Raw genomic sequence first — 16,912 nt, forward strand, 5'->3', positions numbered from 1 at the left:
ATAGAGTACAATTATTTGGTTGTTACTTTTAAATTTCAAAGAAACTTCTTGCTAATTCTCATATCTTCACCTGGACTCTGCAGACATGGGAATAAAACATGTAATTATGGCTATGAATCAACTTTGTATTACTTTCCTAAAAATGTGTTAAAGAAATTACCAGCCATCTATTATCTGCCTCTTGGGAGATAGTGGAATACAATTATAACATAACACTAAGGTAATTTTCAATAAATATTGTGGTAAAGGTTGATGTACTTTGGTCCTTTGAAATTCACTCACACCCTATATTAATAGACTATATAATAACTACACAATTAGTATACAGTGCAGTTATTTGGTTGTTACTTTTAAATATCAAAGAAACGTCTTGCTAGTTCTCATATGTTCACCAGGAAACTGCAGACTGAATAAAGCATTTGTAGTTATGGCTATTAATCAACTTTGCATTACTTTCCAAAAAAATGTGTAAAATTACCAGCTATCTATTACCACATTTCAATAAAACCTCTCAAATACCGATAGGTTACTTCACACAGAGCACAGAGTTGACTGTGGTGGAACTTACAATGATCGACAGCCACAATAAAAGCAGTATAATTTTTTTTTTTTTTTTTTTTTTAATTGAATGAAAGGGAAAGGGTTTGGGAGGATGTGGTGTAGAGGGGGTTTGGGGTGGAAGTTGAAGTGTGTGTGTGTGTGTGTGTGTGTGTGTGTGTGTGTGTGTGTGTGTGTGTGTCTGTGTGTCTGTGTGTGTGTTTGTGTGTGTGTGTGTGTGTGAGCACAGGTGTTGGTGTGCTCAGATTCACTGAGGGAGAATGAGGAACTTGTCGGGGTCCTTGGCCTTAGGCTCAGTCGTCCTGCCGGGAGGAGATGCAGAACAGTCTTCGCCACAGGCTCGGCTTCTTGGACTTTCCCTTGGGTGGAGAGTCGGCCTCTTTTTTTCCCTCTTTCTGGGTGGAGGCTCCAAATAGTCTCTTCCACAGGCCCGGCCTCTTGGACTTTTTGGCCTGGGTGCTCTCCCTCTCCAGCTGGGCGATCTTCTCTTTCATTATGGCCTCCTTCTTCGCCCACTCTTGCTCTTTTTCCTCCAGTGCCTGCTGAGCGTTGTTTTTGGCCTGAAGGAGAGAGAGCCTCTCCTCCTGTGCCTGCTCAAGCTGTTTCTCCAGCATTTGCTTTGTGCTGGTCAGAGTGGCTGTCTGGACCTCTCCATCCAGGACCTCCCCCTGCAGAGTCCTGGCTTGTTCTTCCTCTTTGTGGAGAGTGTCCTGTACCTCCTCTGATTTAGGCACCGCAGGACTTTCGCTCACATCCTCTTTCAGCTCAAGCCTGAGGTCTTGGGTGGTTCCCTCAGTTTTGCATGAGGCAGTGGTGCTTGGAGCCTTTTCTTGGAGGATCAGTTCGAGCTCCTTCATTTCCTGGTGAAGGGCCGATTTCTCCTCCTCAAGGGCCTTGAACCTATCTACCTGCTGTTCTGCTTGGCTGACGACTGTCTGCAGCTGACACTGAAGCTGGAGCTGGGCAGGGTTTTCCAGGGTTGGTGCAGCCTTGTCAAGCTGTGTAGGGGGCACAGTCTTGACCACCAGGGCAGGCTGCGAAGTTTGGCCCTGACTGTGTTTAACTGCACAGTCCTGGGGTTTCGCAGCCTGCAGCTGTTTATCCTGGGGCTGCTTGGGCTTGGCTCCAGCCTCCACCTCAACCTTAATGCGTGGGGGTTTGACCCAGGCATTGGGGATTTCACCTTTCACCTCAGTATGCAGCATGGGTACTTTGCTGCACTTGTCTCCATTTTTCTGGGGTGATTCAGTTTGGTGAATCTCCTGGTGTGTGTCTTGCTGCTCAAATTTTTTCCAGAGCGTTTTTTTCCTGCTGGATTGGGCAGCTGTCCTCTGCTGTGGGGGGCTTCTTGTCCCCATCCTGGGCTGAGTGGTTTTCGCCTCGGCTCCAAGACTTGGCCAATCCTCAAGCTTGAGGCTTGAGGCCTGACCAGTGCTTGGGACCTGGCCCCAGGCATTGGGGATTTCAACCTCACTTTCTTTCTCCTGAGATTGCAGCTGGGTCTCATCGCTGCATTTTGCAGCAGGTTTCTGCCTGCTGCTCTTCTCAGGAGTCGGCTCAGTTTGAGGAGTCTCCTGGATGGTGTCGTCCTGGAGCTCCTCAAACTTCTTCCACAGCGTTTTCTTGCTGGTGGATTGGGCAGCTGTCCTCTGCTGTGGGGGGGTTCTTGTCCCCATCCTGGGCTGAGTGGTTTTAGCCTCGGCTCCAAGAGTTGGCCAATCCTCAGGCTCGAGGCTTGAGGCTTGACCAGAGCTTGGGACGGGGCCCCAGGCATTGGGGATTTCACCCTCACTTTCTTTCTCCTGAGATGGCAGCTGGGTTTCATCGCTGCATTTGGCAGCAGGCTTCTTCCTGCGCCTCCTCTTCTTCTCAGGAGCCTTCTCAGTTTGAGGAGTTTCCTGGATGGTGTCATCCTGGAGCTCTTCAAACTTTTTCCACAGCGTTTTCTTGCCAGTGGATCGGGCAGCAGGCCTCTGTGATGGATCGTTCCTCATCTCCCTTGTGCATTGTTGGCTAAGCCTTGGCCAGTCCTCTGGGTCAAGGCTTGGGCTCTGAGCAATGCTTGATTGCTCAGTCTTTTGAAGCTCACCTTCTGGGAGTTCAGGTTTGACTCCCAGTTTTGACCAGGCGTTGGGCAGCTGGTCTGGGGCTTCATTTGTGGTTGGGCCACCACTGCAGGGGACTTTAGGGTCAACCTGCTGTGGGGCCTCAGTTGGGGCTGGGTCCCCAGAGACGGGGACACCAGCGGGTTTTTTGGGTGTTACGTCCTGCATTGTGTCTTGCAGAACGGACCACGGTTTCTTGGAACGAGAGTTGTGATAGCTGTACACGGCTGTCGTCGGAAGAATGGGCCGTTGGCTGGGCGATGTGTGCGGACTTAAATGCCCTCATCTGATGATGTCACTCCTGTATTTGGTGATGCCACAGCTATTCAATGATGAAGCTCTTTCTTCCTGCAGATATGATGCTGTGATGTCACAGTAGCTGCTGTGATGACATCACAATGGCTACTGTGATGATGTCACAATGACCCATCTGCATACAGCATTATTGTAGTATAGTACCAAAGCAAGTACTGTCAGACAAGTCTCAGGATGTGAATGCCACAGATCCAGAGGTTATCTCATCTACGTATGGATAGATTCTGAAGTGGGTGATTTGAGTAGAGAAGCACATGCTGAACCACTGAGCCATTTAGGGGTGCTCAGGGATAATTCATGGATTAAACATTTTGTCTTCAGGATTCAGGTCAAATATTTGGGATTCTGTGGGAACAATAGCAAAAAAACAAAAACAAAAACAAAAACAAAAACAAAAACAAAACAAGCAAACAAACAAACAAATATAAACACTGAATCCAGTGTGTTCTGATTCGTAGGCTACTGCTTACAAAGTGAAAACACACCAGAGTTATTAAAGTTTGATATTTTTCATCTAATTTGTCTTTCTATTTCACTGTGGTTTTAGTTAGTTTTAGTTACTGTGGTTTATGCGGGCTTCCTAGTTGTTGTTGTTTTTTTTTCTTTTTTCGCGTGATGATCAGTTCAAGTTTTAGTGTTCATGGTATAGCTAGTATATTTTAAAGCTACTGGTGACCATGTGTCAATGAAACAATATGCCCAGCAGTATGAATAGAAATTATGTAACTGGACCAGCTAAACACACAAGGTGTAATATTTTAAGATGCTGTGCGGTGTGAGCATTTGCTTGTTTTGTGCAGGGATGTATTCAGTTGATGAGGACATGATTTAGCAATTATTCAGCAATATTTACTGCATTTACTTGAGCTAGTGTACTTTATTTTTACTTAACCTCGCTAGTTGGGTCAAAAAATAGTTTCAAATAAAAAGATAAAACTCTGGTAGCCAGGAGAAGACGTAAGGTGCACACATTTGCTGTGGTCCATTAATTTTGTCACTAGGTAACTTTTTTTTCCATACAAACATAACATCAGTGGTTATTTACTAGCAGTCACTCTGAGCTCCTCAGAGATCAGCAGCAGAGAAGCTGCATTATGACGTCACCAAGAAATGGAATCCTGCAGCTGTAAAATTCCAAACCAGGCAAACGTCAGAGAGCATCGGGAGCTTCATCTGCACACAGACACACTCAGTGCTGCTGGGCCCGCCATGCATTATTATAAACTTTTCCACACAGTACAGATGTAACACCAGTCCATCAAACTCCCAGCTAGGTCACTGTTATGGATCTGATTATTCAGATGGACAAAGATCTGGCTACTTGTTTGATTTGTGAGTCCGCTGCAGAAGTTTTATTCATTCAACCTTTATTTACATCTCAAGGATCATTGAGGGCTTGCCCTCATTTTCATACATGTTGGGAGTCCAGTAAAAAAGCAGGATAAATACACACAAACAATAACTGATGAGAAAAACAAACAAACGATATAACACAGTTAAAAACAGTTATATTCAAGAGTTTGTGAGAGTTTGTAATCATGGTTTTATGGACTGTTACAGGACTTTTGGATATGCGTAAATAAATGGTTAATTTTCCAATTTTTTTGTTGCATGAATTTTTGTATTGATTTTTGTATTTATTTTTAACACTCAGTAAAATAAAAAATCTCTCTATCCTCCTGAGACCTAGCTGGTTTGTAGCTGTCTGCTGTGGTGGACATTATACATATGGAGCTGTAACTTCCAGAATGCCTGCTGCTATCATGAAAATTCCTCATGTGACTTCAAGAGGACAACCGAAACTTTACAAAGATGTCACATGTTTGGGTGTTGGATCTTGTGAAGTTAAAATAGATGATGCAGAAGATTCCTGACAGCTACATTTTGATATTTTATGGAAGACAGATTCTTCCTGTCCTGGGCCGTGCATGGGATGTGCATGGCCCAGGACAGGAAAACATCATTGGTACCCATCTACCAAGTATCAGTGATATTGGGGAGGTGAGGTGCCTGCGCAGAGCCAAAAAGATCCTAAAAGACAACACCCACCCCAGCCACCGCCTGTTCACCCTGCTGCCGTCAGGCAAAAGATACAGAAGTATCTGCTGCCGTACCACCAGACTACAGAGCAGCTTCTTCCCTCAGGCTGTGAGACTACTTAATGCACCATCTGCGCTCCTCCATGTTTAATAATTTCTATTTTTTATACAATCAATTAATTAATCAAGAGGGAACCACATTTTAATTTCATTATAAAACCTGTTGTATAATGACCAATAAACTTCCTTGTATCCTTGTAAATTATTTTTTCAGTAAAATACCTTTGCTTCTATGTGTTTGAACCTGATGAAAACTCTCATGAGACTGTAGTGAACGTTTTGAGGCATGGAATTCTATAATTTCATGATCATCATCATCAATATTGAGACTTAATACACATACCTTTGATACAACCTATACATAATGTACATACTTGAAAAAAAATTGTAAGGCACGTATTTTTGGATCAGGAATCAATAAGTATCTCTGATTCTGATTCTGAATTATCATCTCAGTCTTTGTTAACTGTAAAATAACTACTGACTAAAGTTTAATTCACTATCATTTTACCATTTATTCTTTATGGTTATGGTAAAGTGTTACCACTTCAACAATCTAAAAACAAATGGCTATGCAATGATGTTTTTTTTTTTTTGTTTTTTTTTTTTTTTTAATGAAATACAGCTAGGATTGCAAATTATCATTCATATCAATTTGCAGGTCACTCTCATTCAGTTAGGCTATATCTGTTTGCTTGTTTGTTTTTTAAAAAACACACTTTCTTTCATTAATCATGGAATATATCCTACAGTGTGAAGAAACCCCAGACATAACAAATATACTGCTGTAATTTGCAATTTCAGTCCTTGGCAGTCAATCCTGACATGATAAAAAGGCTAGTAGTGGTTGTCCAACTGCCTCCACTACAAACATGGAGGATGTGTCAGCTGTGATTTACATGCAAAACACCGCTGTGAGCTGTCAGTCATGTATTCACACAATCATCTGCATTTAAAGTAAAGTCTCCCGCTTTTACAGCCTCCATATTATAAGGGTTTCTATTTGGTATTATTAGCCTCTCCTCAGTGATGTGAAATAACAGATTTTGGAGCGACCAGGTCATGTCCACAGACGAAGGCTCTTATCGATTGGTTGAGACTCAAAAAATAACATTTCCCCAGTAAAAAAAAAGGCTACTTGCATCTGAAATAATATAAATAAAACCATTGTCATTTCACTGCTTCCCAACTGATGAACTGAAAAGACATTGGAGGGTGAAAATCCTGATCCTGAGGGACATCGGGCCGAATTTCAAGGTAAAACTACATATATGCTAGCCCGTTAGCGACCATTAGACAGCTAACGTTACCTTTCAGCCACTTCCTTGCTAACGTCACCCTTTAATAACATTGGATGACATGGCAGGAAAGGCGATGTTCCAAGCACTTTTTGCTGGATTTAATATGTGCTCCAGCGAGCATAACGTCACATAACATTGCCGAAATTTACCAGCACATCGTGGACATAAGTTAAGAAATGTGTCCACAATGTGTGTTGATATTTCAGAGTTCATTTACACCTTTCCTGTCATGTCACCTAATGCTAGTGAAAGGTAATGTTAGCTAGGAAGTGGTTCGATGCTAACGTTAGCTGTTGTCTAACGGTAGCAGTAGCTAACAGATTAGCAAATATGTTGTTTTCCCTTGAAATACAGTCAAATGTCTCTCCAGGGGGGATGTATGTGGCTAATTTCATCATATAACATTTATACATTATTTTAAATATTACCTATCTTGTAACTATCTATTGCCACATTGCTCCCATTCTCCTCTATCCAAGCCCATCGCCATTTATTCTTAACCCTCTTAACCCTGCAATTTAACTAAATCGGCCTTGATTTATTTTGCTTTTTATGGTTTTACTTCACAACCGAGTGCGTGTCACGTGTGCGTGGGTGATTTTTGGTTTGTTTTGGTGGATCCCTCTCCCTTTCACTAGCCCCTGTCCAACTGGTAAGCCTCGGCACATGATTAGGCTCATTTTTCCCCTCCCTGTGTGAATGGTGTTTTTTAAAGGAAATATATATATTTTTTAAACTGTCTCAATAAACCATTTTGTACATTTTGAACCCACGTCTCCTGCCTTTTGATAACAAGCCTGTGTGTCCTAAGTGTGTGAATAAGATAATTCTCTGGGTTAAATTCCCTGGGTGGCGTTGTCTGGCAACCTTTAATATCATCTGATCACCCTGAATTGTTAAATGTGCATTGTATCACTGTAGCTGCCATAGAAGCACACTAAGGTACAAGCAGACAAAGCAAAGAGAAGCAGCAGGGCGGCTCATCAGAGGCAGGTGTGAGCCACAGCAACGCGGTGATGAGGACCAGTCACAAGGCCATAGCAACAGCCAGGATGAGGGGTATGTAGGCAGGGTGCATGCATGAAAGAATAGAGAAAGAAAAGAAAAGCTTTGGGAAAGCAACTGAAAACATAATGAAGCAAAGCACATCTGTTTAATGGCTGGGGATGGTGCAGGAGACGCAGGGCCATGTGCAAAGAGCAGGACAGGACAGCGGAGCACAGAAGCAGAGTCACGCTGCTGACCTCAGAGGAAAACTATTGTCACCTTCACCTATTGACCTCTACAAACATTCATTGTCACAATGTCTCTTTCATGGTATCTGACCTGAATAGAGCCTTGAGGTTCTCTGGGAGCTCGGCCCTGCCGGCATAGCCTGGGTTCAGAGTGATGAAGATTCCCACTGTTGGCCTCAGCTCTATGTCCTCTCCCAGGAAATGGAACCTAGATACATGATACAGGATCAACTGAAGGTGGCTGAATGGCAGCATAAATGCATAAATAGCTCAACTGGCAGATAAAAGGATGAATAAATAGAATTTATGACATATACTACATGCTGATATGCCCACATCTACCTCTGTTTCTTATTGCGTATGGCATCCTGTATGGTTTTGACCTGTACAGCCACCACAGACAACACTTCAACTGAGATCCTGTTGAACTCATCGAAGCATCCCCACACTCCTGTCTGAGCTAGACCCTTATAAATGTTACCTATAGACTGGAAGAGGAGAAGAGCAAGAGAGATGCACAGATAGCAAGGTGGAGGGTGGAGAGGAGGTCAAATTAAATTATTAGAAATAATTAGAATGATACAATCCTGCAGAACAAGGGGGGAATTCAGTCCAGTCCACTCTACCTTGTAGTCCATCTGTTCTGAGCAATTGAACACATAGACCATGATGCCTAGGGAGCGTCCCAGGTCCTTGGTAGTCTCTGTCTTGCCAGTGCCAGCTGGGCCAGAGGGGGCGCCACTCATAGTGAGATGGAGGGACTGGGTAAGGGTTATGTAACACCTGACAGGGGAATAGTTGGGATTAGGGATGTATTGATTCATTCATTTTATTGATGCATTCAGATACATAAGTCTGCTAAAAGTATCGATTCACACTCTTAGTTGATAGACAGTGAAACTTGGGTAAGCAACATGATGATTTATTTTAATCGGGTTGGAGCCTAGCAAAATGTGTTTTAATATGTACTCTGGATATGTGTAATTAAACGTTACCCTTTTGGGTGTGTGTATACCTGTCAGTGAGAGGGGTGATGACCAGTCTGTTAGTGTTCCCCAGGTATTCATAGCTGAACTGGAACTGGGCATCACAGATATTGATGTAACAGTGTCGGGTTTCGTCATCCCAGCGGTGACGTAACTGGGACAGCCATGCAAAGGCCTGGCCTGTTGTCACCTAGGAGACACACACACACACACACACACACACACACACACACACACACACACCAATAGATAAGCCAACATCTCGTGGATATTTGACTCAACAAGCATCAAAATTATGTCAAAGGACGACCTTCTGAGCAATGAGTTTGGCGACTACGTCTCGAGCGTGGACATCAATGGTGCAGACGGTCATAATCTTTTGTCTGTCTCCAGGAGTTAAATCCCCAAGCAGCATGTGGATCAGCGAGTTCAGCTGAGTGATCTACAAAACCAGAAAGCAGCAAACGTCATGACCAATATCATAATAATCAAAATACAATGATCCATCAAAATCAAAGGGTGATGAAACCCAAAATCTTTTAAGGTAGAGAAGCATTTTTGCACTGACTTCTAGAAGCTGGAATCTTAAACTATGCTGCACTTCTGACCACACCTGTCACTGTTGGGTGTGATTATGAGTATGCTCTTTTGCATTTGTAACCACAACCACTCAGCACTGCAGCAAGGTAAAAAAAAATTCAACCTCTGGGTGCCAGCAAAGTCTAAAACATCTGTCTGGATTTCATGCTTCTTTAAGCATCACGTAATGACTGTCAAATTGTCCCTGTTTTTGAAGATGACTGTTATGTAGCACATATCATACCTGTTTTCTAACATGGACAATCAACCATAACATAACTATAACTAACCGTTATACCTATGCCTACATTATAACCATTCTTAATAATGTGTTTGCAGTACCTGTTTTCGGTTGTAGTCTTTCAGTGCATTCTCAAATCCCTCTTCCACCCTCTCAAAGGCAATGCCCACATCTGTGGCCCACCATACCTGACTCCCAGTCAGACCCACCTAAGCATGGAAGGGAAACAGACACTGTAATTTATTCTGCATATGAAGTGGTACACTGTTGTTGTGCTAATCATACAGATGAGCCACAGTCAGACCTGTGCAGGGTAGTCAAACAGCCACTGGTCTCGTGGTTTGTCTTCATAGGCAGCGACGGCCTCCTGGATCTCCTTCCTGACCGTGCAGCGCATGGTGCTCTCCAAGGCACTCAACCAACACTCTGCCTGAAGGGAGACGCACAATATACTGTAAGAGAAGTAACAGTTTTTACCCAAGATTTCTTCTCTAATTAGAGTTCACATACACATAGATATTATTACACATACTCATTTACAGCGGTTGTACAAATCAAATATCTTTACATTGATATAGCAAATACAGAGAAGGCAATTTATGACATATTTACCATGGTATAATCGAGCAATGGATGTAGAAACAACATTTGGTTGTATCTCTAAAGCATAGTAGTGTAGATCCATTTGTATACAAAATAATAATAATAAAAAAATAAAAAAATAATAAAAATAAAAATCATACCTGTCCCTTACAAACACAGGGCTCAGAAAATGGAACATACTCTCCCTCTCTGCTGTACATCCCTATGGCAACTGCCTCCCCATCCTCCTCCCCATCGCCACCTCTGTTGGAATCCTTGAAACGAAGGTCGGCTATGTTGTCAAACAGCTTCAGCAGGTGTCGGGTCACCTGGGAAATATTTAATTTAATCTCATTATTATTATACAGGAACAGAATAAAAGTAACATTACAGATGTTATATAACATACAAACCATCATCATCCTCATTGACTGGGGCTCCAACCCATTTTTTACATGTATGGTCTCTTATTTCTTGACTGGATTTGAAAAACAAAAAACAAAACAAACAAACAAACAAAACAAAACAAAACAAAAAAAAAAACAAGAGGAAAGAGAAGAGAAGAAACTGGCTGGCATTCAAATATGTATGCTCATTAATGATAATGGTGATTCAATTTGCCATATTATTTGATTGCTGACTAGGATTATTAATATTCATTACTTTGTGTATTGAAACTAAATCACATCTTGAACTGTATTTTTCCAAACTTTTTCCAGTCTTTCTGTGCAATTTCCATTTTTTTCAACACTTTGAGAAAAAAAAAATCTCATGTTTCCAGACCTGCCTGGGAACTCTGAATAACTTTCTAATGAAAGGTGTCTCTACCTATCTTTATAAACATCAAACTCATATCATCATGAATCATCACTTTCTTCTCCAAGATGTAAATGTTGTATATGCAATATATTGGTATCTACTGTATGTTGAATATCACCTCGTGTTTGTTTGGAAACAATGTCTAAATCTCCATCCACATTGTGAGCTCCAGCTACCTGTCTGGGCTGTGTTCCCTTGGAGACAATCTCCAGCAGGTCAGAAGCAGAGACAAAGTAGAATCTGGGGAATGTGAGCCTCTTGGTTTCCAGGTACTCAGCCAAGGCCTTCTCACACACAGACAGCCTCTGCTGCAAAGTCTCCAGCTTCTCCAGGAAGCCAGGCTGGTTGGTTACCTCCACCACGTTACTGGTCTGCACCACTTCAGTCATCAGGTTCTAGAAAGGGAAAGGAGATACACCATGAGGTTATGGTGTGATGATGACATTTATATAGTAGTCAGAGATGGAGCTGAATGGAGATTCAGCAAATGGAGAGCGAGAAGTTAAAAAGAAAAGGGTATTAGGCATCAATAAATACTATCCAAATGTCTTATTTTAGTATTTATGTACTGAGGCCGATGGAAGCATACAGGTGTGTTTGGTTCCGGTGTGTGTTGCAGTTCGTACTGTTTGTCAGGCACTGGTCACCTTGCAGGACCTGCAATAAAATCTAAATCTGGAGAGGGTGTTACTCTGGGCTTAGTATCTGTGTCCTGTTGGTCTTTAAAGTCTATTAAAAACCTTTGAAGCATTTAGTTAGATGTGTGTGTTTGTGTGTGTGTGTGTGTGTGTGTGTGTGTGTGTGTGTGTGTGTGTGTGAGAGAGAGAGAGAGAGAGAGAGAGAGAGAGAGAGATTGCTTTTGGGTGGATGTGAGAGATTACAGCTGCTGTGCTTAATTATTCCATTTAATGATATTGTATTCACTCTATTTATATGGGTACTTTATAATTACTGTCAATTTTGTTTTATGTAAAGCACACAATGTGTGCAAAGAACATTTTTCTACCCGTGGAGGCAGCTGCAGTGTGGAGCCCCTGCAGTTAAATGAATGTAAGGGGAACACAACACAGGGTGTGTTACCTGGAAGTCAGTGTGTATTCCCTGGAAACGCTCGGCATCACTGGCCAGCTGGCACCGAATGTCATGGCTGTTGGTAAAGATGCTGTTAAGGTGGGCCCAGGTCCTCTGGACAGACATCCAGGAGGAGATGACGAGGTCTGCCACCATTAGCTTCCTCTGCCAACCACTCACTTCTGCCTGGAAGTACTCCACGTATTTACTCATCAGGATGTTCTGCAGCTGCACCTTTAGGGAGTTTGAAAGGGGAGTTTGATAAGTGTGGGCTTTTGGAAGCCTCTTGGATGCATTTAAACACACATCATGTCTCCATAATCTGTGCATCTGCACATTCACCATGCATATCTGCCTGGTTTGGCTCTGTTATTTAACCTCTCTTCATTAGTGTTTACAGAGATAAGTCTATATAGGGAAGTATTCCATTTGCAAGACTATCTTAGGCCTTTTACTGTGCATCAGTGAAAATGAGCAGATGCACATTTCTATTTGCTGAGATGAATAAAATCTGGAACAATTTAGGGAAACAAATGCTTTTTTCCCCCTCTGGTTATGCCATCAGTCAACACCACATAACCTGAACAATAGTGTAAATCGTCTGAAATTGCCATCATTTTACAACCACTGATTTCATGCCAGCTCATGTCTTCTTTATGGATATAGGGGCGTCTATTTTGAAAGTGCTCAGCATTGACTTGATGGCCTAAAGACCGTACTGCTCTCTGTTTTTCTGTCTCACTGTAGTCAGTCATGGTGGTTGAGTTTTCCCTCTCTTTACAGGCTTTCATGTTAGTGCGTCTAGGATTTGGTATCAATGTTTTGTCTGAATATAATATGAACTGAAAAAACTGCACAGAGGAATAATGCAATCCTCGTCCTGACCTAGTTACAGCAGTTATGATTAACTGAACACCAAGCTAGATGCTTTGTACCACAACCAGAGAAATGACAGACATATGGCATGCTGTGGGGAGTCGGGAACCTGCTCACCTGGTTGTCCTCCAAAGTTTCAATCAGATTTTCATCCGCTTTAAGCAGAGGGATTCCTGTGCTGGAATGAGTCTCATAGGACAAAGCCATAACACTCCATGTCTGGGTAATCTCTGCCAACACCTAGAGGACAATTAGGGAAAATTTCACATCAAAGGGAGATATCTGCCACTGAAGGCATCTGAATCAGTTTTAAAAAGTGAGAGCTGGGATGCAAGCAAAATCAACAGGGATATTACTTGTTATGCATATTTTCCATGTGTTCCATGTTTATTAAACCATTCTGGATCTGCTTCAGTATTATTTTTGTAATGTCCACATCAAGAGGACATTGTGACAGTGGTGTATAAAAGGCCAAGGTTTAGGGTTATTTGTTCCTCAGGACAGAACTGCATTAGGTTCAGTAACAGTACATTCATGTGCTCTGCTCCCTCTTTATAAAAATCACTGTTAAATGATTTAAAGATGAAAAGGCTATGCTTCCTTAGATTAAATTGCTCATGGAAGAGCTTGTGAAAGACTTAATAAAGAGCTATCCCTGCTCTGTTTAATTCATATTTGGCCAGCTTTGTGCTTCTATATCGCACGACTACTTGTTGTAGCACTAACATAGAAAACTTTACTTCGCTGTCTCTTTCATGTGATTTTTGAATGCTTTTGCTTTTGTATACAGTACATCGCAACAAGAGCCTCGACCCTACTGAGGTACAAAGAAACCCTGTGACACCAAATCATTATTAAACTTACCTTCTCTATGGCCATCTCTTTCACAGCCTTGTCCACTATGTTTTTGACCTCTTCTTCTACACGATGGAGCTGTAGTTCCAACAGGTCCCCCAAGGTGGTGCCATCGCCCATCACAAACCTCACCTGGGGACCAAATGTGTAATGAGTGAGACCAGATGCCTGTCAGGATTGCTCAACTGTTGGTCATGACAGGACAAGTCAGGCACAGAGAGGATAGATACAAAAAGCATACACCGAACCAAAGCAGAGTTAAAATGAAGAGAGTTAGTTCAGTATACAGTAAAGGAAGGAGCAGATTGTTCTGTACCCCGGTGGTGTTCATAAGCTGTTGCCAGTGCCTCTCCCTGACGGCTGAGTTCTGCAGCTCGTTGACGGCTCTCAGAGAAGTCAGCAGGTTCTTTACAGTCGACTCCAGACCCATGTAGACATCCCACACTCGCACTTCCTTATCCAGAGTCTTCATCTCCTTCAACATGCAACAGAAATACTCACAAATTACAAATGATTCCTTGCTTGAAGCCTATGCCTACAATAAAGATAAAACTGTTTTAGGCATTCTTGACGCGTAGTTTGTTGTACCTTGGCAAATCGCCTGAGCTCCATGTCCATCTGCTCAACATTGATCTCTTTCCATGGAGTCTTAGTCCAATCATCGATACTGGTCTGGAAAGGAGATTGAGATCATTTGGGAAACTCTACTGAACCCCAAATGGAAAATCCTCTTTTTGCTCACTCTCTACATGCAAATCAAAGAAAAGGGTGAGCTACATGACAAGAATTATGGAGTGTGCATAGTTTCAGTGACTTGATCAAGGACATTTGAGCAAAGGTATTACTTGTTGTCATGGAAGCATCTGGTTGCATCTACCTATTCACATTCAAGAGCTGCTGCCTTGTGTAAATGTGTAAACTATGTTACATAAACATAGCTAAGGGCTCTAAATGTCGGTGTATAGGTAGATGTAAATGGAGGGGAGTGTTTGCACTGTGCTGACTGACATGTACCTTGACAAAGATGACCATGTCCCAGACAGCTTTAACCAGTATGATGTCTGAGCGACACTGATACAGCTGTTTGTATTCTGGAAAGCTGACCTCAAACAGATCAGCTGTTTCCTGCAGCTTCTGCATTTCTGCCTCCAACACTGCTACTGCTCGATTAGCCTGAGGACAGAAAACATTGATTATTAAAATGGTCTCAGTGGAAGGCACAAGGTTGCCAGGGTAGAAGTGCCCTCCCTCACCTTATCAATCAGTTTGTATGGCTCTTCTAGGTTAATCTTAAAGATAACTTCGGTGCGGAACTGCTCTCTGAACTCATGCTGCTTGACCTGAAAGGAGAAAACACTGCACACTTAGCATTAAAGGATCTGCAGTCAATATGCATATCTGTCTCTAGGTCTCCATCAGTAACACTAGGGGGGTGGCGGTTCAGTCATACATAATGCAGTGGAAAAAAAGAACAGTTTTATATGTCAGACACAGAGCGCTTTGTTAGGGGTTGCAACACTGACATCCGACCCTTCTCACACACAGCCTCACCTCTAGGCACATACACATACACACACCCTCACCTCAAACCGGACGCATTTCCTGCGTATAACTGAGACTTCATTAGATTGTAGTGGTGCCACTTCATGTTTGACTGTGAAGGCAATCTTCCGCAGACTCTTCCACTTCTCAGGCAGCTCCTGTGTTATTGTGGTAAAAAATGTACAGAATGTGATGTAGTTATACTGTATATGTGTATCATGACCCATAAAAGACCATATGTGTGTTTGCTGATACACACCTCCAGCTGTGTGTAGACGCTTTCTGGCAGTTGTTGTCCGTAGGTCTTGAGGAGCTCAGCAGTAGACTTGAGAGGTTTGAAGTGTTGTTCGCTGCTGATCTGTCTGTCTCGTATGGCCATGAGGTGACCCATGATGTCTACCAGGCCTGCATAGTCGCCGTCTGCCACCTTTTTAGAAAGACCATGGGCTGTGTCCTGGACAAAGGAGGACAGCTCCCTCACACTGAGGGACAGAGAGGGGAAGCAGAGCAGAAAAATCATTCTTGAACAAAAATATGGTGAAAGTCAAATTTCTAGTTCAACCAAGGTTGGTCCCCCAGATCCCTTAGGTCCCTATTGGGGACCTACCTGAATATGTTAGCTCAGCAGAATCAACTGTCATCTCTAAAAACTGTTTAAAGACCCAGTTTTATGGCCTTTCAGGGTGACTTGTGTATTTTACCAGCTTTTTTGAAAAGCTTTTGTTTGATTAGACTGTTTGCCATTATAATATTTTTCTTTTTTCTTAAAAAGTTTCTTAAAAAGTTTTTTCTTAAAAAGTTTTTTATTTTATTCTGCCAGTTGTGAGTGGCAAAGAAATAAGTGTATAAGTATGCATGTGCTTGTGTGTGTGTGAGTGTCTAACCTCTGGTTTACATGGTTGAGCAAATGCTCCTTGAACATCCAGCTCCATCTCTTGATGACGTTCATCAGTGTGTGTTTGAAGGGTCTGATGTCTAGCTGCAGCCAGCCACAGAACACCCTCCTGTCCTCCATCTTGCTCACTCGTACATACAGAGATTCAAACAGGTTGATCTGCAATACAAAATGCAGCGTTGTAACTCAAGAACATAAATCAAAAAGGAGTGTGTTGCACTGTCATTTGGGTACAGTGTTACCCTACAAGTTAGAGAACTGTGCTTGTCCCCAGAGAGCAGCTTATTTGGGTCTGAGAACCACCTGGGAAAAACTGAAAATGAATGAGAAATACTTTTTCTGACATCAGCAGCCACCATCAGTGTGACTTTGAAAAAAGCACTTATTACTGGGAAAGACTAGAAGACTGTAGTGGCACTGATGAGCTCTCTGGATAAATTATGGTTTCTCAAGATAAGGTTTAGAGCTATGAGATTCATGGATGTGGTTTATGATGTGGAATGCACCTGTTCTTTAAAGTTGTCAAGAGTAGGAGGGTTCTTCTTTAGTTCATAGTCGGCATACAGCTCGGCCTCCTCTGTGCTCAGTACATGGCCGTACAGCAGAAACTGCCTCATAAATTCAGACCTGTGAATGTTGCGGGGAAAATGACAGGTAATTAGGTAATTATGACTTTTCAAAAGGTACCCATTGTTATTTTCTGCAGGAAAGAAATTCTGCACTCTGCATTAGGTGTGAAGAATTCTTACGTCTTGCCTTAAGCATTACTTAATTTCATTACAAAATATTTTTGGTCTTTTTTCAAGAGACAGGAAAGAAACTATGTGCAAAACCTTGAAAATATGTATGAACT

The 16,912-nt window shown here is 42.3% G+C and overlaps 1 protein-coding gene across 1 annotated transcript in view; it reads right to left on the reverse strand.

The window, feature by feature from the left end:
• The window catches only part of dnah9l (dynein, axonemal, heavy polypeptide 9 like), a 55,076-nt gene that overhangs the window by 27,784 nt on the left and 10,380 nt on the right, over positions 1-16,912 (reverse strand). The window contains exons 18-37 of the mRNA XM_030074186.1: positions 16,566-16,686; positions 16,049-16,218; positions 15,424-15,646; positions 15,206-15,322; positions 14,876-14,962; positions 14,637-14,795; positions 14,211-14,294; positions 13,939-14,097; positions 13,632-13,754; positions 12,885-13,007; positions 11,901-12,125; positions 10,997-11,215; positions 10,163-10,330; positions 9,724-9,849; positions 9,521-9,628; positions 8,910-9,041; positions 8,629-8,789; positions 8,240-8,396; positions 7,956-8,101; positions 7,705-7,821 (exon numbers count right to left, since the gene is read on the reverse strand). Coding sequence (XP_029930046.1) covers positions 7,705-7,821; positions 7,956-8,101; positions 8,240-8,396; positions 8,629-8,789; positions 8,910-9,041; positions 9,521-9,628; positions 9,724-9,849; positions 10,163-10,330; positions 10,997-11,215; positions 11,901-12,125; positions 12,885-13,007; positions 13,632-13,754; positions 13,939-14,097; positions 14,211-14,294; positions 14,637-14,795; positions 14,876-14,962; positions 15,206-15,322; positions 15,424-15,646; positions 16,049-16,218; positions 16,566-16,686 — 2,925 coding nt within the window. The remainder of the gene's footprint in view (positions 1-7,704; positions 7,822-7,955; positions 8,102-8,239; positions 8,397-8,628; positions 8,790-8,909; positions 9,042-9,520; positions 9,629-9,723; positions 9,850-10,162; positions 10,331-10,996; positions 11,216-11,900; positions 12,126-12,884; positions 13,008-13,631; positions 13,755-13,938; positions 14,098-14,210; positions 14,295-14,636; positions 14,796-14,875; positions 14,963-15,205; positions 15,323-15,423; positions 15,647-16,048; positions 16,219-16,565; positions 16,687-16,912) is intronic.

This window comes from Myripristis murdjan, chromosome 17 (genome assembly GCF_902150065.1).
Source record: "Myripristis murdjan chromosome 17, fMyrMur1.1, whole genome shotgun sequence".
NCBI lineage: Eukaryota > Metazoa > Chordata > Actinopteri > Holocentriformes > Holocentridae > Myripristis > Myripristis murdjan.